Raw genomic sequence first — 24,592 nt, forward strand, 5'->3', positions numbered from 1 at the left:
AAAAGATGGGTGGAGCGGAAGTAACAGGTACCTTGGCAAGATAATAATGTGGGAATAAAATGTAACCATTTTAGATACAATGATACATGCTTCCAGTAGGAGAATTTGTCAAATAACTTAAGATTTCTCTGTGGCAGGAGTTATATGGCGTGGAGTGATTTAAGCTTCAATTCACACCTTTAAGCCTGTTTAGTTATAAACAAGGCCAGGATGGCAACAAAATACCATAATCTGTTTGTGTGAGGACAGATCCTAAAACAAAGAGTGGCTGAGCTTTATTTATGATGAACTTCTGGGTAACAGAAAGACTCTGAGACAAGACTACGGACACAGAGCTCTTTCCTTAACCATTTTACTGAATTTCAGGACAACTGACTATGGATTTTTGCATGCCAAAGAAGCAGAGATAATACATAGATAATCATCATAGAGGAAATGGAAATTCCTTTATAATAAAGTAAAGGAAATTGGGAAAATATTTTTCGTCCGGAATTCTTACTGCAGTCAGAACGAGGCAAAGACAGAAGGAAAACTGACCTAAACAAATGGAGGTGTGCCTGCTCTGCTGTGGCCTCGGCTGGGCTTGGCCGTGGGCTCAGGGACAGCAAAAGGGAAGCCAAGTCCACAACCAGGCCTCTGCCAGCAAGGGGCTTCATGGTCCTGGTGGCTTCTCTGCTCTGTTGCCAAGCTCATTAGACTGAATCAGTTCACTGGGGAGAGGTTAACAATTCTCTCTCCTTTTACTAGCCCCAGGAAAACACTATGGCCTCTATGCTGACTGTTTCATCAAATAAATATCCTTTCTGGACTTACATTCAAGTCAGATACTTATATTTGTTCAGGGTTTATCTATGTTCATAAAGACTCTATTTGTGATGAGGCTACCGTCTGAGCACTTAGCTCAGAGCCACATGGAAATGGGCTTCTTGATGTTTTTGACGGTGGAACCCATAAGGGCAGAGAAGAGTCAGCTCAGGGAGCCACCGCAAAAATGTTCAATAAATATATAATTGATTACATTGTCTATATTTTCTGATGTCTATATTTTAGATTGTGTATATTTTAGATGGCAACGTTTAATAAATAAGTCATCTATAACATTCAGGTTCCCCTCTGTATCTGAAATTGGAGCGCTCCTATGAAACCCTTCCTAAACTGAAATGGTATAAATCAAAGAAGCAATTACCAGTAATTTACATGGAAAAAATGTTAATCTTTCCCAGACCCCCAAAATAACTTCTCTTCGGCTTTTCTGATACCTTAGGACACATCTTGCTCTTCTAACAGATACACCAAGTAAATACACACACAGCTGGAAGCTGCGGGGGCTGGATGCAGAGATGCTGCTGTAGTTCCCAGGCAGGGGGCTAGGTGGCGCCACGCTGGCTGCTGGGGGAGTGAGGGCGCACTCCTGGCAGCACAGGCGCTGAAGGCTTTACACACGCTGAACGCTAGGGTCACGTCTCACCGCCATTTTGCATAAAAGCGGAAATCCTCTTCGGATTTCTCTCAGGGAAAACAGGTGCTAACGGAGAGGTCTTTGGTAAGTGAGAAGCGTCGTAACGTGAACTTTCAAAAAAGTGAGTGACACCAGTATATTAATTTATTACCAACTAGCTAAAACAGAATGACAGTCCCCAAATCATTTAAGAGAAATACTACCAAGGACCGGCCTCGAGTGCCCAGGGAAAGATGCCGATCCTTTCACACCAGTATTTGAAATCTGAGGTGTCACTAAGCCTTCCTCCTACGGCTCCAGGCCTTGTCTCCGAAACAGTAGGGCCAGGCTGACAGGACGCGCTACCGACATCTGAGGCGGAGCTTGCCCGGCAGGGATATCTTTCCAGGTTTTGGTTTTCTCATTCCAGTTTCCGACAGCAGCAACAGGTGTGTGGAAAAGGAAACGAGATCCCAAAGGGCAGAGGCCACTTCCTCCTTCTGTCTTGCACTCCCGCGGGGCTGGCCGCGTGACGGCGAGCCCACTGGCATGTGCACTGAAGCACGCCATCCCAGATGGCCTGAGCTTGGCAGCGCGGAGCTCTCGCGCAGGTGTCTGGCTCCGTGTTTCTGCTAAGGGCTTGCTGTTACCAGGAGATCTAAGGACAGTATTGCCGAAGCACGCTGGGAGGTATGCTAGGCCGGGCTATGAGCCGGTAAACAGTGGAGAGCACTGCCTGTCTCTATTTCACATGCCAGAGTGGGAAGTCCATACCTAAGAAGCCCCAAACACACGTAAAGTACGAAATGCGATTTGTATGGGGACTCAGAGAACAACAGGGTGAACATAATCAAGACTGGAAGGGTCTGAAAGGGCTTTTCTGGAGAGCTAACAATGAACCTAAACCCGGAAAGACAGACCAGACAAGATATGGAATACGGGAAAGGAATCCAGGCATGGGAAATAGGTCTGCAAGGAAATAGACCTGGCAGGAGGTGGGGGACTCTAACAAATAGAAAGAAGGTCAGCAGCGCATGGCTTGAAGGAGGGGGCAGTGATGAAGGCCCACGAAACAAGTACATAAAATTTATATAAAATACAGTGGAACACAAATCAGAGTGATAGGATCTACTTTATGTATTTTTAAAAATCGCTCTGGCTGCTGTGAAGAGAATGAACTAAAGGGAGGCAAGTGGAAATGGAAGGGAAGAAGAGATTCTGATGGTTTAGAAGAGAAGGCTGTTAGTGGAGATGCAGAGAAGCTGAAATCATTGAGAACTCTTAATGTGAGGGTGATGTCAATGTATACCCTAACAGCTGCATGAGTTGGTCCTTTACTTCAAGCCCCCCATGTCCCCTCTCCTATGCAGAGCCTCTGCCAAGCTTACCAGAACAATAATAGAAAGGATGGAGGTGGCCTCCTTTCTTGTTTCTATACATATCCCTGGAGATCCACCTCTCCTTTAGAGCCACAGAATATAACATGACTTTCCCTGGGAGGTGGGATTAAGCATTGAAACCACTTGCTTCACTTTTGTGTCTCATGCTAATGATGGAGACAAATAGAATTTTCAGGCCGTGACATGTGTGGGCTACACAAAGATTAATAACTACATGGATAAGGAAGGCAGAAAGTCTCATAGAGAACATGATACCCATTCTTCTGACTCACAAGGAGGCAAGCAAGAAATTGATGTGTAGCTGAGTCTGACATCAATTTCTGACAATATCACTTTGAGCTCATTCTCTGGCACCAAGATCAAATGCCCTTATTTATAGGTCTCAAACAAAGAAGAGCCCAAAAAGGAAGCTGCATTCAGCAAAAATCCTTTTCACATATTACCCACCAGAACTTACTCAAACTGATTTTTTTCCCTTTTTCTCAAGGGAAAGTGAGCAAGGAAGAAATATGTTTAAGTTCGTTTGTGTTTTTCCTCCAAAACTGGAATTTCATTTTTTTAGGCTTAGTTTAGCTGTAACTAACTCAAAGTGTGAGAGAAAAGTAAAATATTTCCCAGAGGAAATAAACAAATAAACAGATAAAAACCCAACTACAACTCTGAATTCTAAAAGCTGCAAGTAATTTTTCCCACTTGCCGTAATAGGTATCAGCTAATATTCAGGTTGTGGCCTGAAATGTATGAGTGAGACCTTTTCCAAGGTAAGTGTCAACCGTGTTTCATGGATATTTTCCACCTGACAGTGTGTGAGGATTGCCTGACAACTCCAGTGCATTCGCCAAAGAGTAGTGCACTTGCGCTGAAGACAATGGTAAGTCAGGACAAGGGCAATGAATGGTTCCCATTCAAATTCTTAATAAATAGAGAAATGAAAAAGAAAAAAGGCAACAGCAGTTGAATGTGCTTAAGTCATCCCCACTGGATACAAGTGATTAAGAATAAACTTCTTATGCTAAAATAAATCTTTAAAAAACACAACACAATCAGAAGAGCAGAAAACCTGTTGGAAAAAAGCAATTCACTCATCTCAAGTAGGTTAAGAGGTCAGAAATATCAACTTGAAAGTTCTATGGGCTCTAGTCCCTTAGCATCCATGGCTCAAACCCTGACAGTTCTTTGTGAAGAACTTACCTCATCTTAAGACTTTCTCCTAGTACCACTGTCTCCAGGAACATGACACACAAATCCCAAACCATGGGAATTCATACAACATTTAAATTTGACCAAATGGAACCACCATATTGCCCCTAAAAATTGCATTCAAATATACTTTTCTCTTACCTTGGTCTTTTCACCAACGATGTTCTTTTCCAGTTCTGCTATTTTCCTATTTAGATGATCCAAAATTTCCTTCTCTTTCATAAGTTCAGTTGTTTCGGATTTCTGTTCTCCATCCAAAAGAGCACATTCCATATCCAACTGAGGACATAAAACAAAGCCCAGAGGTGTTTCACCTTCGGAGAGATTCTCAATTGCCCACTTTAGAGGTGCATTTTTAACAGCCACAAATTTCAAAAAGTACTATGGTATCAGCCAGACTGTAGGCTCTAGAGAACACTCCAGAGAGTTTAGGTGAGACTCAAAATTCCTATATAAGAAAGCTGGACAGCCTGCACTACATTTACTAAGAAATCTACCTATCATTTAATTTTTCTACTATAACTCCTTTTCTGCTAACTTCTCAATAATATTTTGCCTATTTGCTCACATTCAGACTCAAGCACAAACCATCTTGGGAGCAGCTGTGTCTGTCTTTGTCCACAGAGCTTGGGAAGTGAAAATTACACCCAGCCCAGCATGCAAGCGATGCATTCTTAGCAATGACAGCAGGAGGGACATCCAGGGTCTGTGGATAAAATGACAGGTGAGCAGTCCCCTTCCACTTATAGCTGTCTACATCATCTGTGAGTATATACATGGTAGGCAGAATCATTTGCTCCATCTCACTCCATGGAGTTAGTATGAAAATGGCCCCTTTCTCTTATTATATAATAGACTATGTGTCTGTCTCCTCTCTGGTTGCAAACTTCTAGAAAGCTGGGTCTATGTTTTCTTTATATATAAAACCCCCTATATTCTGACACGATGTCCAGCTAATAGTAAGCATACTCAGGAAATGTTTGTTGGATTTGAACACGGACACCTCAATATATGGGACCTCAATTGACAGATCTGTAGCAAGTCAGAGAGCATACACTAGTTAAGACAAAACTGGCTATACCCAAAGTACATCAAAAAAGTCTCATCTGGGGTGGCTGGGTGGCTCAGTCATTAAGCATTTGCCTTCGTCTCAGGTCGTGATCCCAGGATCCTGGCTTCGAGCCCCACATCAGGTTCCCTCCTCCATGGGAAGCCTGATCTCCCTCTCCCACTCCCCCTGCTCATGTTCCTTCTCTCTCTCTCTATCTCTGTCAAATAAATAAATGAAATCTTTAAAAAATAAAAGTCTCATCTGACTTAAGAAAAAAAAAGAAGACAAGGAAAAAACTTTTTTAAAAAAGGTATTTTTACCCTAACATGGACCTACTGAAAGAAAATACTAACTCATGTTGATTTCTATGTATTCTGCTTCCAAAGCTATGCCTTAATAGGCAGTAATATTTTTAAGCTAAAGGAAAGTGAGAAAAAAGAGAGGGGTAAAAACACCAACTCCTGTTTTATACCTCTCTGGAAGATTCATCCATCTGGTCATTGATATCTTTGATTTTTTGTTCAAGTTCCTCGAGGTTATTCAAGATTGCTATCCGGGTCTCTTCCATTGCAGCCAACTCCTGAATCCTTTGTTCTTCGTTTATACCCTCAGGGGTCTGCAATTAATCAACACAGAAAAGGGCTATTCACACTTCAATTCCAGAATCGCCCAATTTACACACCAGTAGGAAGTCTGGGGTTTCACAGTCTCAGTGCCTCTTTGGATTCTAAAAGCATCCTTGTGATTGTTCTGTTGCAATTCTGCATTTTCCCACAAATCCTCAGCAGTGAAGGTCTTAAGTTACCTCATACAAACCAAATTAAATTCACCCATTCATATTCTTTTGAAGTTGAAATAACTAAGTTGGTACAGATGAGGAAGTTGGGATCCATTGAGATTGTAGTGACTTATCTTAAGGTCATAGAGAAAAGTTTGGCACAGCAAGGAACTAGAATCTAGACAAGACTTTTGACATCTTCCTCGGGGATATCTTGGACATGATGCTACCTTCACTTCAACCTCCATATTCTCTCCCATCTCCAAGTAAGCACTGCTCCTACAACAGTTTCCCGAATCTCTAGCTGTATCCTGGGCCCCCCGACTAGGGTTATCTGTGAATGGGCATTCATGCTTATTTGTCTCCTTTCCAACACATGGTGGAAAAGCAAGGGCACGATACACTTGGCCGCTCTCACCTCAGTGTTCCTTGAAGTGAATGACCAGGATAATACAGGCCTTATTACTTTGGTGATTCCCAAAATCACTGAAAACTATACACTTAATATGACATTAATTCATGTTTCAGTGTTCTTGTGTTCACACATTACTGAAAGGCCTGGACAAACTTTACTACACCCGAAAGTTGTTTACTCCACCCGAAAGTTGTTTGTGCCCAAAAGTGTTATCAACCGGCTACTTCTGCTTCTGTAAAAGGGCTTGCTCAACGCGCGGGCTAACTAGCTACTTTTGCTTCTGTTTGAATGCTTGCTTGATGGCGCGCGTGGGCTCCCAATACCAATCAACCAACACCAGGTATTATTTTTTAAATTTGTTTGTACCCCACCCAAACTTGTTTGTACCTGCTTATAAAAACACTGCACTTACTCTGCCTGGCACCTCTCAGCGTCACCGGCAACGAGTGCGCGGAGGTCTGGGTTAGAACTCGTAATAAATGACCCTTGCTGTTTGGCTTTGACTTGCGTCTCTGGTGGTCTTTTAAGGTGGGCGTACAAGGCGCTCGGCATTACAATTACTATCTTTATCCTACAGCACCTTTTTCTTATATAATGTTTAAGACACTAACTGGGCCAGTGGGCTTCTCTGACACAAAATGTGACACTGGTCACTTCACAGAAAAAAACTTGAGTTCCTTGGCAAGGAATGAGAAAGTCAGGAAAAAAACTGAGTAAGAGAGGACATACTTATACCCCTGAACAGAGTGATGACAGGTGCCCAGGGAAGAAAGGAGCATTTGGGATCATATACATGCAAACTGGGACTGCCTATTGTTTTAAGAAGAGAGTATAATGAATTGAAAATCGCCTCTTTCAGCCATTTCAGGTAGTTATCCTAGATATCAGCTGATCAGTCTTTCTGTAAGTCCGGGGATGCTGGGGTAAAGGTACATCACTTACTCAATTTTCATCTCTTTTTGAAAAAGAAATAATTTTTCTGCATTAGTAAGTCAGCCATGAAACAATTTCACAATTGGACATTAAACACAGCAGCCTCAATAAGTAAATTATTGAAGATTACTCATTAGTTAGTGCCAAGAATATTCATATTAACCAAAGAAATAATTAACATTTGGTATGCCACATGAAATTCATTTGATTTATTTAATGATCTTGAAAATAACTTCAAGAAGAGAGCCAGCATGTGGTCTTCCTTATTCACAGTCTTTATTCTTTACCCTACTTCACTGCCCCTTAAGGAGATCAAACAATTGAGATGTCACAGTATCTCAGGGTGATTAGCAAAGATACACAGGCCTTCCACGCTTTGACATTTAGACTCCTAATTGCCATCTTAAATGCAGTATCTTGCCAATTAATAAAACAACCGCTGACCTTTTTATCACAATGAATCTCATTGTCTTAGTACTCAGGCGGCTGTTTTAGGGTATGAGGAAGGCCCGTAACAGTGAATGGCATTCCAAAATCACTGACGAGTAATCCTAGCAGGAAAGGCCCAAGAAGGCCAGTATCCTGTTGGGTGAACATTTCATATTGGGTTTCAGCTGCCAGCATAGTTTAAAAATATCTCTCACTGGTGGAAGCCAAGCATTAAGAGCAAACAAAAGCTGAGCAATCTCCATACCCTAAGCTTTCTAAGCAAGTGGCGGGTGAAGAAAGGTGACAGGGGCGATTATAAACGTCTAACTCCAAGTTTCTAAACAACTGACCACAATGGGCACCATAGATAATAGACCATTTGAAAGGCTGTTTATAACCATCAGTGCTATCTAGGAAATGGTCGTTCTTTTTTGTTATTTATAAAGAGTAAAATCTTCAAAAGGCATTCCAAAACTGAATGGTTGGTGATAGAATGGGATGAGCATACTGTTTACACACATAGGAGCATCCCCGAATACGCCATCTATGAGGTAACCCGATCTCCACAGAGAAAGGGGAGGGACGGTAGAAACGAGACACATTGTTTCTGCTTTTTTCCCCCCAAATTTCCTTAGAAACTCCTTGCAACCATAGGAAGGTGCAAGTGTTACGGCTGCCCACATAGACAGAATGATTACTCAACAAGAGAAGAGGGAGAAAATTCTCAAAGAAAAGAACTTTTTTTTTTTTCTCAAATAACAATATGAGGTGATGGAATGTTAGCTAAACTTAGATAAACTAGCTAACCAGTTAGCTAAACTAAGCGTGGCAATCATTTCATGATATTTGTAAGTCGTGTCACAAGGCTGTACACAAAACACACAAGTGTTCTACGTTTGACTTATATCCTAACACTACAGGAAAAAATAACAGTGTGCTACTCTCAGCTTTCACCTCCGGTGCCAGAAGACAGCTTCACAAAAGCCAATTAAAATGAGCGTATTCCGGGGTGCCTGGGTGGCTCAGTCAGTTAAGCATCTGACTCAGTTTGGGTTCAGGTCATGATCTCAGGATTGTGAGATCGAGCCTGGCGGCAGGCTCCACGCTCAGTGGGGAGTCTGCTTGAGAGTCTCTTTCTCCCTCTCCCTCTGCTCCTCCCCCTTTGCTCTCACTTTTTCTCTTTAAAATAAGTAAATCTTTAAAATATTAAATTAAATTAAATGTGCATATTTCTAAGGTCATCTGTATCTTTATGTGTTAGCTAAAACTAAGCTCCAGAACAATAAGTCTCAGGTTTCCTAAATATCATCAAAATCTTTGTTTCCTTAAATCAATGGATCTGTCATATTCTTTTCTGCATTTGATCCTTAGATCGATTAATAACAAACACTGTCCTTTGCTAAGTAAATGAGTTAGTGAGCAGATTACTAAGAAGAAAAGCATCCAAAACAAATGCTCATTTAATAAAACACTCTTCTATCTGCTGTCCTGGGATGACATATATCTGTCTCCGAAAAGTCATACAGGCAAACCTCCGTCCTTGGAACTCATCCCCTCCCTCACTCCCTGCCTAAGCTGCTGCGAGGTAACCAGAGGTGCCTTTGTTATTTCCTGTCTCTAAAGGATGCACAGTCTTACATGTCTGGTCACAACGGAGGTTGCTCGAAGCTTTAGAGGCGTCCTTTTCCACAAAAGCATATTTGGGCAATTAAAAACATCCGCCATGATCTGCCCATTTACACACCAGCAGCTATCATGTCCTAGCTCTCTTCAGCAGGAAACCTGTCTCCCTAAAGATGGTCCTTAGAGAGAGACACACAGCTTACTGTTTTACCAAAGTCTGGCAGCTGTCCATGTTGGAAGACATTTAAATGAAAAGAGAGACAAGACTTCAGAGGAAGCCTAAGGGCTGATGAAAACAGCTCAAGCTTTCAAATGGTGGGTCATTTACTTTGCTGAGTACAATCAACTTTTGATTCTGCCCCCCATCCTAGTTTCTAACAGTTGCAACTTTCTGGCAATTGAGACAGATGTCTTATTCGGAAGTACTTTCCACAGAGAATGAGTAAGGTCGTTGTGGTCATTAGGAGAAAGAAGGACTGAACCTTTTCAAATCCTGATGCTGATGCTGGAAGAACTCAGAAGGTTAGTCCAGGATGGACTCCTGATGAGGAACACTGAGTTAAAAAAGTCAAAACAAACACACATACTCCTCCTGAATAATACTCCAGGTGATAAACTACTTCCAGAATTTTGCACATGATAATGTCTTTCTTTTAATCAGTTTGTGTCATTCTCTTACAACAAAAATTTAACTGATAATTTTTGTTTGTTTGTTTTTCATTCTTTGGCTATAATTGCCAAGAATCTCAGAATTGAACTTAATGGTCTGAGTTACTTAATTAATTAATCCTGTTTACTTAAATAAATTCTTGTGATTATGGCATCTGTTTTTTCCTCCTGATTACTATTTTTGGTGTGTTAATTTTATTCCAATAAAGCTTATATCTTCTTGTCACTCTCTTAAATCCTTTCTAGAAAAGAAGTAGAATTTATTTTAATTTCATAGAAAAAAGATTCTTGGCACACTTAGGTAGCTAGTCAGTTAAGCGTCTTACTCTTGATTTTGGCTCAGATAATGACCTTGGGGTCATGAGATCAAGCCGCAGGTTGGGCTCTGCACTGGGCATGGAGCCTGCTTAAGATTGCTGGCTCTCTCTCCCTCTGCCCTCTCTTTGCACACTTGTACACACTCTCTGTCTCTCTCTCTCTCTCTCTCCCTCTTAAAAAAAAAAAGAAAAAGAAAAAAAGAATCTTAACCTGTGTGAAAAAAGTTACACCAAAAGATAGTCCTCTAATTACATTTAAGAAATCCTCAAATTAGGAAGACATGTTGAAATCAATATACAACTAGAAGACTAAGTAATAATGACTACGTATGAATCTTAAACACATACATCTAAAAAATATCATAAGTACACATATTTACTTATGTGTAACTGTTTAAGACCACTCATGATAAAAGACTAATTTCCTTACAAATAACTCTAATGACTTAGTAAAAACAAGGTAAGAAATTTTTAAAAAATGGGTGAAGAACATGAGTAAGTGGGTCAAAACACAAATTAACAACCAAAAATAAGAAAAGATGTCTAACTTTATGCATAATTAAGGGCAAGCAAATTAGACACTAATTAATTTAGTATATTGAAAAATTTTGAAAATGTGCAGCCTTGGCAAGTGTATGGAGAACAAGGCGTGCTCACAAACTGTTGGTGGAAGTGTCACCTGGAAATATGCAGCCTTTCGAGAGTATCATTTGGAAGTACTGATTAAAATGAATAACATAGAGGCACCTGGGTGGCTCAGTGGGTTAAAGCCTCTGCCTTTGGCTCACGTTGTGATCCCAGGGTCCTGGGACTGAGCCCCGAGTTGGGCTCTCTGCTCAGCAGGAAGCCTGCTTCCCTTCCTTTCTCTCTGCCTGCCTCTCTGCCTACTTGTGATCTCTGTCTGTCAAATAAATCAATAAAGTCTTAAAAAAATTAAAAATAACTAAAATGAATAACATACAACTCTTTGATCCAGCCATTCCAATTTTAGTAAGTGAACTTGAAGATATATTTGCACAATATTCACCGCATATCCATTTTATTAGTAAAAAAAGCTAGAAACAATTTAAATGGTATTTCCAAACAATAGAATACTAGTCAGCTATTGAAAAGAATGAGCCAGAGCTGTGTGTACTAAAATGCAAAAATATGCAAGACATTGAGTGAGTCAAGGAAAACGGGCAGAACACCGTATGTTTGCATCTGTGCGTCCATGCCTGTGGCCGTAATATGCACAGAAATATGAAGAAGGCGGTAAGACACTTTGGTGTTTATTTCTCAGGTGTACAACCGGGAGGGGACAGAGAAAAGAGAAACTTCCTTCTTTGGAGTTTTCTGTATTGCTACAATTCTTACGGTGCACACTTGTTACTTAAGAGTAAGTGCCCTAATTTGCTGCACCTCATTTAGCTAATTACCTCTTAAACTGAAGCTTCACTGAAAACATTTTGGGAAACAAGTTCGACAAAGCCTTTCATCTCTGGGCCAAAGCAGAAGCAGAGCCCCGGGCCCTAAATCCTGATCTTTTTGCTCTGTCGCCTTTACCTTGGGTAGGATACTAAGATAAGCAGACTCGCTGGACGTTTTCAGGAAGGCAGGCGTGAGGTCCCTGAGCAGCTCATCATTCCTGATGCTCCTGGGGGAAAGGAAGCCGGCACCACTCTGCCCAACGCTCCCGAAGACCACCGAGTCGGCATCGTGGAGAGAGCCTTTCGGGTGGCACCTGTACCTGGCGTCAGGGCTCACCATGGCTTCCTCAAACACGGACTCCTCGTCAGACAGCTGCAGCTTCTCAAGCTCCTTATTGATCTTCTGCACATCGGCTACGGTGGTGCCGGTGGACAAGTGACTGTCAGGCTTCGTGTATTCAGCACAGAGACTGAGGATCGTCTCCAGGCGCTGTCTCTCCTAGAACACAGAAGAAGGGACAGTCAGAGAGTTTGTGACAATGCAGACAATCACAAAGAAAAAGATCGAAGAGCCTGGGACCACTGGCGATTTCATCTCACAGGTAAACCCACAGTCAGTGGGCTGATGATGAGTTTCTGTCATCTTCGATGAATGTGTTTAAGGATCCAGGTGAAACCCCGGGGGGAAAATGCCTGATATTCTTCCCAAACTCAATTCGGGCTGTCCCCTCTCCCTAGATGTCCCAGTGTGGATCCTCCCACATAGCAGCCCCAGGTAAGCCTTTTCTTGATTTATTAGTCCACCTTCAAAGTTGGTTTTTTTTTAAATCTCCTTTTTAAAAAATGTTCACTCCCCCTTCCTTCTCTACCACTCTACCTCCAACATATCTGGCTCTTTCATCCCTATCGATTTAACACTTGTGCTTAAAGTTACTTCTCTAGCATCCTAGAGAAACAGACACACACACACAAAAAATACTACTTAAAGAATCTTCTAATTTAAAAGAATTTTTTTCTTGAATTTTTTTCAAATTTTTTCTTGACATTCCTCAAATTTTTCAGTACTTTTCTTATGTCTTGTCATGAGATAAAGGTCTTTTCCACCAATTTCTCACATGGGTAATTAAAACTATAAAGAATTAGAAATACTGCATAAAAATGAAAAACTTTTCATGTCACGTCCAGATAGAAAGACAGCAATGTATTTCAGATTCTGAGATCATTTTGATTCAATTTAACTGGAACATAAAATGATAGTTCATTTGCTTAAAAAAATATATATAGACCATTGATGTCTATAATGGTACCATTTCTTCACCAAGCTCCCCATACAAAACAAGTGGATATTTATGGGTTTGACTTAAGGTAAATTCTCTATATATTTTTGAGCAATAGGATATAATTTATGAAGTATTTATCATAAATCTCGACAGCACTGTTTGGGGTTCGGAACCTTAACATCTCTGCCTCTCACATTAATTCCAAGGCCAAAGTGAAAAAGAAAATAAGATAAAAACGACAACGAAAATCTGTTGTGATTACATCTACCACATTGGAAAAACATTCAAAAGCCTTCCGTAGAAAAAACATTTTCTAAGCTGGTTACCAGTAACAAAGTAGAGAATTTTTAAATAGGACCAGGCTGCTGTTTGCAATTTCTAATCGCAGCTAATTTGTAAAGACAAAATTCTGAAGGTACTCAGTTCCTTAGCAGTTGAAGGACTGTCCAATAGCAAAGTTAAATAGAAACAGAGCAACATAATGTCTGGGTTTCCATTAGATACATTAATTCCATGACAAGACAGAAGTCATTTAAGTTGCAGCTGACTTTTCTCTGTCCTCTAAAGTTTGCCCACTTCACCCCTGCAAAAGCAATAGCTTGATCAAAAGGACTATCACACTGGCTCCTATGAGCCCCGACCTGCCACTCACTGCCTGAACTTGTGGCCTCCCGCTGCAGCTCCGTCCTCATGGCCTCGTCCCAGGGCAGGCACTCATCCCACGCGCTTCTGCACCCTGTCCATCCAGGGGCCCCAGGCTTATTTATCTCTGCAGCTGCTGCCAGCTGCCAAGCCCTACCCACCTCAGCTTTATGGGGAGGGAGTAAGAGGTGGGGGCACAGCATTCACTGCTTTACTTTAAATTTCTCTAAAGAGGGAAGGAAGTTTACATGGGAATATGCAAAAACCACCTGCAAGGGCATACTTAAGGAGGGGACAGGAACAGATGTTGTATTTTACCCCTTCTCAACAGCATCTGCACGAAACGCTAATGCTAATCTCCAAAGAAAAGTTCTCTTTCTGCCATTTAGGTGACTTAAGTTGAAGCACCTAAAAACTCCGTCTTCACCGACGACCTTTATAGATCGCTGTGTGTACACATTAGCCTGGACAGTAATTACGATGTGGGATTATCTGAAAGTTGTCAATTCCCCACTTACCAGGGCTTCAAAACCACGGAAGGCACTTCTGCCTCGCCTGTAATACATAGCAAAATTCCTCCCACATCTCTTTCCCAAAATAGTTTCTGCTGCCGCCAGTGCTCTTGCTTAATTCCACAGGGAATAAATGATCCCAGCGTTAAGATGAATGCTATTTCAGACAGTGAAACGCAGTATTCAAAGGCTTGTGCACAGGAAGTGTGGTTTACTGGTATGTGCTTCTCTCTATTCTTATCACCCCATTCACAGCCAATCTGTCCAGGCTTGAATCACACACACACACACAGCACTGCCGCCTGTGAGTCTCAGAGAAATCCAGGCTGCACTGAGACACGCTGAGCTGCACCGAAGAAAAATAAACTGATGTCAAGAAGTACGTCAGAAGAAAGTCTGCAAGGCATTTCAGAAAGCACTATATGCAGCCTTTTAAGGAAAACCCTGTACAGACGTACTCTCATAAAATCACTCTCCCCCGAGCCCTCTTCACTCTGGAGTCTTGTTCCTTCCCATCCATCACTCCAATATTCTCCCCTCTGGGAGAGCCTAAAACCAGGGCACCTATTCCACACCAGCAAACCTTTGAGAACCAAACAGGGCGCTATGAATAGTTATGCTGGAACGTCAAGCTCCAACAGGGACCGAGATGGATGGCCGCCCACCTAAAACCCAGCTTTATCTGGCATTTCACCTGGTGACCTGCCAAGTTGGGAGGGCCACCCACTTGAAGGTCTTCAATTCCTGCCCACCTCTCCCAACCAGCCTTCTGCAGCGCATTCTTTTGAAAAGGCCTAGGCATCTAAATGGCACGAAACATGGGTGCTATGACTTTGAAAAGTAGGTCATTTGAATCAAATTATTTTAAATACATTTCTTAATCTCCCTCTGTTTTCCCTCTCCTCCTCTCCATATACCACATATATAGAAGAAAGATTTGAAGGGGACACAGGATCTTAAAATAGATACCGTTAGAAAATGCTGTACGGTTCTTTCCCCCAGCAATTAAAAAAAAAGAAAAGAAAAGAAAGAAAGAAAGTTGCAGACTGAGTGTGTTTTGATCTCAGAGCTTTCTTTCTTTTTCTGAGGAGTGTGTCTGGCAGTGCCTCTCTCTACAGCCCTCGGTCAGAGACCTCTCCTATCTCCCAGCCCCATCCATCCCCTGGTGACCAACAGCAGCCAGTCCGGGCCACAGGACTGGAAATGTAGTGCAGAGGTAAATCACATAGAAAACAGTTGCCTGATACCCACAAAGGCAGTATGAATCTTTGTTGAACTCCTTGTGTTAAAATTAACTATGTTGGATCACTCGTTAACATAAAAGCAAAGGTCAACTTTTAATGGCTAGAAATAATTTAGTCGAAAGAAGGTATTTTTTCTCAAGAGGACCTGTTGTAACTGCTAAGTATGACTTTACTTCTCTCTCCTGTCAATCCTAGTGATTCAATATCTCCATAATCGCCAGTTCATCAAAAATCTATTAAGTTATTCTCAGGCTGATACTGTGCTGGAGACACAAGAACAGAAAAAGACAGCATTTCTACCCTTACTTCTTTAGTAGAAGGCATAAAGAGTTAGTCAAAGACAAGAAAACCAATAATTCACAGATAAGAAAGCAGTGGACAAAAATTACAGAAGGACAAATCTGAGTTGAGACCCTGGGATAAATATGAGTCTGTGTGGCCTGCTGGCCAGTGCGGTGGGCTGGGCAAGTCTATAAAGGAACCGTATAAGCCCAGGCATAGAGCATGGACTAAAGAGCATGCTTGTGATCAGCAACTGCCGTGTGGCTGCAAAGACGGGGTTCTGTGGATGAAGAGGGACGAAGGACACGCAGAGAAGTGGGTCAACTCTGTCTCTGTATACCAGGACTTAAGCGATCCCAACAACCCTAAATAAAGAACCAGCAAGAGTCAGAGAACCTGGTCTAAAAGTGGATGGCAGGGGTGCCTGGGTGGCTCAGCGGGTTAAGCCTCTGCCTTCGGCTCAGGTCATGATCCCAGGGTCCTGGGATGGAGCCCCGCATCAGGCTCCCTGCTCAGCGGGGAGCCTGCTTCCTCCTCTTTCTCTGCTGCCTGCCTCCCTTGCCTACTTGTGATCTCTGTCTGTCAAATAAATAAATAAAATCTTAAAAAAATAAAAATAAAAAGTGGATGGCAGAATGAGATAGAGCCGACAGCATGGTAAACAGAATTTCTAAGACTCCACGAGTGAATTCTGATGTCTCATTTAGGTAGGAAAATGAGGGGGGAAAACAGAGCAATGGTTAAAAGTCTTTTATGTGAGGCTTTTTGTTTATAGAGATAAACCCCTTGGGGTAGTAACTAGGGCTATGATGATCAGTTCTTGTCTTTTTGGACACAGGGTAAAACAGTTTTTCAGTCTCCTACCCCTAAACTTGATGTAAGTGTCAAACTTGCATTGGCCAATGACATGGGAGAAGCAATGTGTGTCCCTTCTGCCTGGACGGCCAACACATGATCCATTACCTGTCTTGCTTTGCCATTGCAGAGTGACACTCAAGATGGTGCTGGCTCCCTGAGCCTTGACTCGAGCAAGGAAATAGGGAGCAGAGGCCTCGTTCAACCCATGCTGGCCATGGAGAGGGGAGGAGAAAGAGATCTATGTTGTTTTAAGCCTGAGATAATTTTTTTCTTTTGTTTTCTCCACAGAAGCCCATTATGATTGATAAGCCTTGCTTAAGCTCAAGCAGGTAACAGGTGCAAAGTTTGGAGACAAGAGCCTCAGAGATCCTACTAAAGGCAGCTCATTTATTTACCGTGTAATAAAGAATTTCGCTTTGCCCAAAGGGAGGTCTGGCTTTCACTGTTGGACTGTGGGCTTCTGGAAGGTAATCTGTGTCATACCTGATTGGATTATCTTTGTTTAGGGCACAGTGGGGCACTCCTGATAATCAGTCTCAGGGGGAGGGCTGGCCACTCCAGAAGTCGGTCAACCTAAGGATGAGATTAACCAAATGGACAACCAATCAGTCTTGCCTACATGATGACGTCTCCATAAACACTCTGGACACTGAAGCTTAGGAGGTCTTCCTCGGCTGCCCACACTCCATGGGTACTTTCACACACCAGCGTAGGTAGCATACCACATCCTGACTCCACAGGGAGAGGGCAGCAGAAGCTTTACGGAACCTCCTGACTCCGTCCTCTGCTTCTCCTTTGCTTCTCTTCTCTTGGCTAATCTTCTTCTGAGCCCTTCCCTATAACAAATAATAATCCTAACTACAACAGCTTTCAGTGGGTTCTGTAAGTCTTTCTAGTGAATTCATGAACTTGTGGAGGGTTCCCAGGAACTCCCTGAACTTGTGCTTGGTATCAGAAGAGAGGACGGTTGTATATGCAGACAGCACCCTTTCACTTTGTAACTGGCCTTCATGTTTATCCAAACATTGCCCTAGTATCATTTTTATCAGTTTAGGACAACTAAAGATAGAAATATGTATTTCTATATACATAAGGAACTATGTATATGTAAGTAAGGAGTTTTTATTTTTTTGGTTTTACAAATTATCTTCAAATTATCTTCAAATTTTTACAAATTTTCAAATTTTCAAATTTTACAAATTATCTTCATCAGTGTCAGTGTAATGTCTAGCTAAGAACATTTTATCTTCCAGTCTACCTGGGAAGCCTACCTTCAGACTTGTGTTCCGGGCAGCGCTTCACTCTGCTGTCTATTGTTTTAAAAGCATGTGTGTATGTGCCCCATCAGAGGGTTGCTCTGGAAAGAGGTCCATCTGACAAATGTGACGTATCTGTTCTGGGGCAAGTTCAAGTCATCTGAAGACTTACTAAATAATGTGACAGCCATGAACTGATCAGCAAGCATTTGCTACGCGAAGATTACTAGGAGGATTTTGCATCAACTATACCTATTCTGGCTCCATGATAACGGAAAACCAGATGCTGAGGAAAAGTAAGGCATATGCAGATAACTAGGACACCGCTTACCACTCAGTGATTTTTCAGTACTCATTTCTCAAATATAGTCAATACATCCCAATACACAAAAGCACTGCCTAAGGAGATCAAGGTCGTCCTGTGCAATGCCCCAAGCTTCCCTCCTCTACCTCTTTTGAAATATCTGGTCCTCCTTTCTTCGTGGTACCACAGTGGCTAAGAGCAGGAATTCTGGAGCCTCAATGCTGTTTCCGTAGCTACTTGTGAGGCTCTGGGCAAGTCATTTAGCTTCCGTGGGTCCTAGTTCCTCATCCATAAAGCAGGGAATTACTAGAGCATCTATCTTGTAGGGTGCCATGGGGATTTAAAACACAAACACACACACACACATGCTTCTTGAACACAGTATATACAATATGTTAGCACAGGCATCTAAGGAGAGTCCCTCAGTCTTCCTAAGGTAAAGCCCTCTACCTGCCTCACTGAGTCTATATGCCCTCCCATTATCCTTATAGTTTTGTTTCACCAATTTTCCCTCCCCTACACACTTATTTCCTCTCTCAAATCCTTTGCCTCTGTCTGCAAATGTACTCAAGTCCTCTCCTTCTCCCACCGCCCCAGACACTAAATTATCGTCATGACATTACCCAGCAGATTCACTATTCCGCTTCCTTACTTCCCTTCACACCTCCACACATTTCCCAATCTCAAAGAAGTCACCAAAGCTCAGCATTTCACTTCCATCATTCCCAGCCCTTTGCAATCTAGAATAGTGTATCCTGCCTTTGTGCAGACTAGACACTCTGTAAGAGAAGGGCCACCTTCCACTTCTCCAGGAAAATTACAAGTACAGTAAGCAGAAAGAAGAAGTGCTTTGAAATAATGGTATAAGGATTCTGCAAAGAAATCTCAGTGCTTCTCTCTGTAACCATGTATTGTAAGGATCTGTGGATAAATCGATTTCTTTTTCTCATACGGAACCACTGGGTTTTCAGAGCAGAGTCTGTGTCTAAGTTTGATTAAGTGGAAAGAACAAAGATTTGGATTTGAAGTTCTGGAACGTACCAGACCTATAACACAGAAGTTCTTACCAGGTTCAACCCTCTGAGTTTCTATAACCTGGTCTGTAAAACGGAGACGATAAGATCAGCACCTGCCCTAGGCATCTTGGGAGGAATCAATAAAGGAGTGTGTGTGAGAATGTTTAAAGTCTAAGTTGGTTCCTGTCACAAGGCAGGTGCTCAGTGTTTGTTATCAATGATTAGAGATGCTTTCCATAAAAAATTGGAGGTGAAATTGATAGCTGTCTTGTGGGTCCTGGAGAATCATCACTAATACAGGAAGGAGTCCCCCCTTATGCGAGGGGGATATGTTCCAAGACCCTCAGTGTGTACATGAGACCACGGATAGTACTAATGGTCTAATATACACAATGGTTTTTTCTATGTGTACATACATAAACATAGTAAAGTTTAATGCATTAAAGTAGGCACAGTAAGAGATTAACAACAATAACCAATAATAAAATAGAATAGTATAACAATATATTGTGATAATATTATGGATGTGGTCTCTCTTTCTCTCTCAAAGTACCTTATTGTACTGTACCCACCTTTTTTATGATGAAGTGAGATAATAAAACGCTTACATGATGCGATGAAGTGAGGTGAATGGCATAGGTATGGTGCCTAACGTTAGGCTACTACTGACCTCCTCATGGTGGATCAGAAGAAGGATTATCTGCTTCTAGACCGAGGCTGACAGCAGGTAACTGAAACCAGGAAAAGCAAACTGCAAAGAAGTGGGGACTACTGTATTAGTTAACAAGCAAACCTAACAGCTGAATCCAACTGTTTTCAGGGAAAGGCAATACAGGAAAAATATCTGATGCAGCCAAATGTCTCCCTGAAAAATTCACAGATCTGTGGGGCTCTTTGGCCAGTCTGGAAGGAGAGAAAAATCCTCTACTGCCCAAAATTCCCTCCCCCGGGGTGAATCACATGCCTGAACTTCTGGCAACAAAGCACTGCCCAGTTGCCATAGCAACCCAGGGAGGAAGAGATCTTTTCAGTCTCCTGTGCCCTTTGGTCATTCTAACCCCACCATCACAGAGCAACATATATTCCCCATAGCACATTAAGTCCAGAGAGTAACTTCTAGAAGTAACTACCCCCCCCCCCCAAATCCATGCTCCTCTCCAATGCACACAATTCATACTTGACATAAAACCCAGATTTCTATTTCACATTTTCTCTGACTCTACCTTACACTCCCGAGATTATCAGTGTTCCTGCCCTATGAGCACACGCATCATTCAAATACCTGAGGAACTTATCATATCCTGTCTTTGCTCATACTCAGACAAAGAAACTCAGCTCTTTTAATCTCATTTCATAAATCAACCCCTCACACTCCAGATTTTTTTTTTAAATTACTATTACTCACTAGTGTGTCAACATCTCCCTTAATGCTACTTGTCCTAACTGCAGTCCTTACCCACTGTCCTTTTCTGTGTCCCTATTTTAGGAGCTTGTAATTAAGAAATATATATGTACAAAATTAGTATATACTATTTTATGTTATCAATACATTTACTAAATAGATGATTATTAACATATCTAATAATTCAATAATATGGAATATGTTATATAAGGATATAAATTATATATATTATATATATATATATATATATACACACACACACATACATGCTGAGGTAATGTTGATTTTTATTTTCATTTACATTGAACATGTCCTAAAATACTATCACCTGATTTAATTGATCCTGTTACTTTTTAGACCAGGAATGTTTGCTTCAACTCGCTTTTTCCACTGGCAGTTATTTCTTGCATTTGTGAGCAGATGCAAGTAAATCTCTCACTACAATAACCATCTAACTTAGATCTGCTGTATTTTCGTCCTTTTCCTAAGGCCTTTTTGCATCATTTTGTCATTTAAAATCAACTGACAGACATACAAGTGATGAAAAATTGTACTTGAATAAGATATCAGGGTTGAGCTGAACTATTCTTAAAATATTAATAGATAGTGCTTCAAAGAAAGTGCTGATTATGAATGACTCCATAACATTGTTGCCTCTGCTCAGATAACTGAAGGGGGGAAATCATGCACTTCTCTCTACAACTGAAAAGCACTGGCTACAAACAAAGGAAATTCATGTGATCAGTATACTCATAATTTCCTTATAGCGTCTAAAGAAGTATGCCAATTATTTTTCCTTTACATAGTGTGTCAGAAGAAAATCTACAAGGTTCCTAGATCCCTTCAGTTTAGAAAATTTGTGCTTTTGCTACACATCACTAAGGAAAACACAACAAAAGTCTAAAATATTGCTGTTCATTTGCAATTTCACCCTGGCTTAACCGAGTTCCGGGGAATCTGTTTATTTGTTTGTTTCCCCTGAAGGATCATGGTTTATAAAATGCAATCCACTGAAATACCTTTAGAATTTTATGTAATATTTAATTTTTTCGATCCACAACTAAATCTCCACATTGGAAAATCTAACCTAAAAAAATTAAGGAACACTCTATGCACAAAGAAGTTGGTAGAGTAAAAAAGTTGGAAAGTCTAACATGTAAAACACAAAGCCAAAAACAGGTGGACTGTAAGTTTTGTAAATGCAACTCCTTATGAGAGATATATTACATGGAAAATACCGTGTTCTAAAACTTATAAAAGCATGCTACAGTTCTATATAGAAAAAGGCAAAATAATGGTACTCCTAGGTGGCTCAGTCAGTGTCTACCTTCGGCTCACGTCATGGTCCCGGAGTCCTGGGATAGAGCCACACAGCGAGCCCTGCATAGCAGCTTCTCACTTTTCCCTCTCCTTCTGCCTCTCTCCCAGGTTTGTATTCTCTCTTGGAAATAAATAAAATCTGGAGCTCCTGGGTGGCTCAGTAGGTTAAAGCCTCTGCCTTCAGCTCAGGTCATGATCTCAGGGTCCTGGGATCGAACCCCACATCGGGCTCTGTGCTCAGCAGGGAGCCTGCTTCCTCCTCTCTCTCTCTCTCTGCCTGCCTCTCTGCCTACTTGTGATCTCTCTCTCTGTCAAATAAATAAATAAAATCTTTAAAAAAAAAGAAAGAAAGAAAATCTTTTAAAAATGCAAAATAAACAGTGACAAGTCTTCTTTCTCTACTTGAGATGTTAAGAAAGTAACTACATTTTCCTTGCTCCCAGAACAACTTTTAAAATTGTAATCTCTGCCTACTATAATTTAGGCCTTGGTCTCCATGCTCTAATGGGAAAGACAGACTTTCAATATTCTGGCTCTCTTATTCTGTAATCAAAATGAAAGACTAATACATGTCTGAGAAACGTATTCTTTTTCTATTTAGGCATTTTATTAAAATTGCCTTCTTTCAAAATTCAAATTACAATCCCAGAACTGGGATATGGTCTTAGCAATTTTGAATGAGAAACTTCAATTTTTCCAAACCAAAATTCTTCAGCAGAACATGCCCCCATATACAGATTTCCCCCTTGAGATCAATTAGACTTCAGCAGAGCCAAGTTCTTGGCTGTTCTGAACTTTAAAAACTAACCTCCCTGACTCCTGCTTCTGGGGAGATGAGGTAGAGGTATTTTTCCCTATTCCTCCCACTGAGTGTAACTGAGAACCTTGGACACATTTTGTATAATAAGACAAACAGAAGAAGACCAAAAGATGAAGAAAAGGCAGCAGATCAGCTGGGCACATAGGGACCCAGAAATGAGTTCCCTGAGATTTCCTTTACCTCATACATCCCGGACTTGAGCTGGAGAGAAAAAATAACATGGAACATCCCAGTTCAATCTCCAAAGACTTATGCAGCGAGGAAGAAGCCAAACTCAATCAAGTATATGATTACATGTATGTAACATACCTATGATAATAAAATTATAGCTCTGGAGAACAGACGAGCAGATGCCAGGGGTTAAGGAGTTGCTGAGAGTAGGAGGAAAGTTGGGGAGGCTACAGAAGGCCTGCAGGGAGGAGTTTGGGGTGTTGTATCTGCTCTGTATCTTGACTGCATCAATGTTAATATACCAGCTGTGATAGGAAAACTATAGTTTGGCAAGATGTTAGCACTGGAGGAAATTGGATAAGGGGTACACAGAATCTCTCTGAATTATTTCTTACAACTGCATGTAAATCCACAATTACCTCAAAATAAAAAAAAGATTAACTTTTCTGCGAGGGACTTCAAGTAAGTCCTAATCCGCACATTCAAATGGCTGACAAAATCCTTCCAATGAAAAAGTGATGCAAGTTTCTATTCTAATATGTGTTCTATAATTTTTCTTAAAAACTAATCACAAACTTTCAAAGTATTCTTCAGAGCAGATATCCCATAAGCTTTTCTAGAACCAGAGAAGAAAAATTCACCTTACAATGAACCAGCACAGTCATTAGACCTACTAGTGGATGAAAAAATGTTTTCAAAGGTCGCTGAATTAATGGCTTTTAATTTAGATAATTTAACAACCAATATGGGGATCATTTTTCTACGAAGAAGCGCGAGTCATTCCCCATTACCCTGTCTGTATTGATTTACTATATTTTCAATTTCCATCTTATTTGTACCTTTTCCTGTGACTTTTATTTCTGAGCTTTATTTCTTTTTAGTCATGAACCTTCCTGCCTCAATTTATCATCTTAAGAAAAGAAGGAGACTCGCTCCCTGGCTCACAGGGCAGCTGCTTCTTCATCCAAGGTGTTTTCTTTATTTTTGTGCTGAGCCCAGAACACTAAACTGCTTGAGGATTCACAGCACAAATCCCTCAATTCTGAGCAGGAATCTTTAAATGTGTGGCACCATCAAGAGGCAATAGCTTGTACTGCCACTGTAATAAGGACCCACGGTTGGCTCCTGCGTGTAGAGAAACCTGCTTTTAATAGCAACAGTCACAGACTAGTGTAGCAAAGAATTATACGGAGACATTGCTCTGTGTTTCTCCAATGTGGGGTCACTAGATTATTGCTAAATGCTACTTTTTTTCTTCCTTCCCATCACTCCTCCATGTACCTACTGATCCAACTGTGGAGAAGAAAAAGATGTGATAACTGTTTTTAGTCTCAGTTAGCTGAGGACAGTTGATACTCTTAATTTGCTAATGATTAATTCCTTCAATATTTACTAGACAACTACATACATGTGACAATTGGCCACTTAAAATAACACAGAGAGAACGTCTGCAGTTTATTTTCTGATGACCCCAAGTGATCTAACCGGACAGTAGTCTACTTCATACTTCTCACTACTTAGAGATTTAGTCTTATTTTATTAGAAATGAAGGAAGTCTGTGTACAGAATGGACAGTTGATTTACACAGGTAGAGAGCATCACGATTCTAAGCTTGTACTGTCTAATATAGCATAATTATTTTCACTATTTCATCAAGTTTCCTTTTTTAAGGAAGATTTTATTTATTTATTTGAGAAAGAGAAAGCGAGAGGAGCATGCATGTGAGTGTGCAGAGGAGCAGAGGGAGAAGCAGGCTCTCCGCTGAGCAGGGAGCCTGATACAGTGCTCGATCCCAGGACTCTGGGATCACGACCCGAGCCGAA

General features: G+C 41.2%; 1 protein-coding gene and 1 long non-coding RNA gene across 30 annotated transcripts in view; one reads left to right on the top strand and one right to left on the bottom strand.

Annotated features, from left to right (window-relative positions):
• Positions 1–24,592, bottom strand: part of PHLDB2 (pleckstrin homology like domain family B member 2) — a 220,871-nt gene that overhangs the window by 50,801 nt on the left and 145,478 nt on the right. For 27 of the 29 annotated variants that reach the window (XM_059164161.1, XM_059164165.1, XM_059164181.1 and 24 more), the window contains 3 exons: positions 11,799–12,161; positions 5,562–5,705; positions 4,180–4,317 (listed from right to left, as the gene is read on the bottom strand). In XM_059164161.1, coding sequence (XP_059020144.1) covers positions 4,180–4,317; positions 5,562–5,705; positions 11,799–12,161 — 645 coding nt within the window. Of the gene's footprint in view, positions 1–4,179; positions 4,318–5,561; positions 5,706–11,798; positions 12,162–13,583; positions 13,803–24,592 lie in introns of those variants that run through there. The other 2 variants (XM_059164187.1, XM_059164174.1) reach the window with 2 other exon arrangements.
• On the top strand, positions 1,469–16,941 carry LOC131825157 (uncharacterized). Its single transcript, XR_009351143.1, has 3 exons — positions 1,469–1,543; positions 4,613–4,762; positions 16,769–16,941. It is a non-coding gene; the product is annotated as an uncharacterized LOC131825157 (long non-coding RNA).

Source organism: Mustela lutreola, chromosome 2, assembly GCF_030435805.1.
Source record: "Mustela lutreola isolate mMusLut2 chromosome 2, mMusLut2.pri, whole genome shotgun sequence".
Lineage (NCBI taxonomy): Eukaryota > Metazoa > Chordata > Mammalia > Carnivora > Mustelidae > Mustela > Mustela lutreola.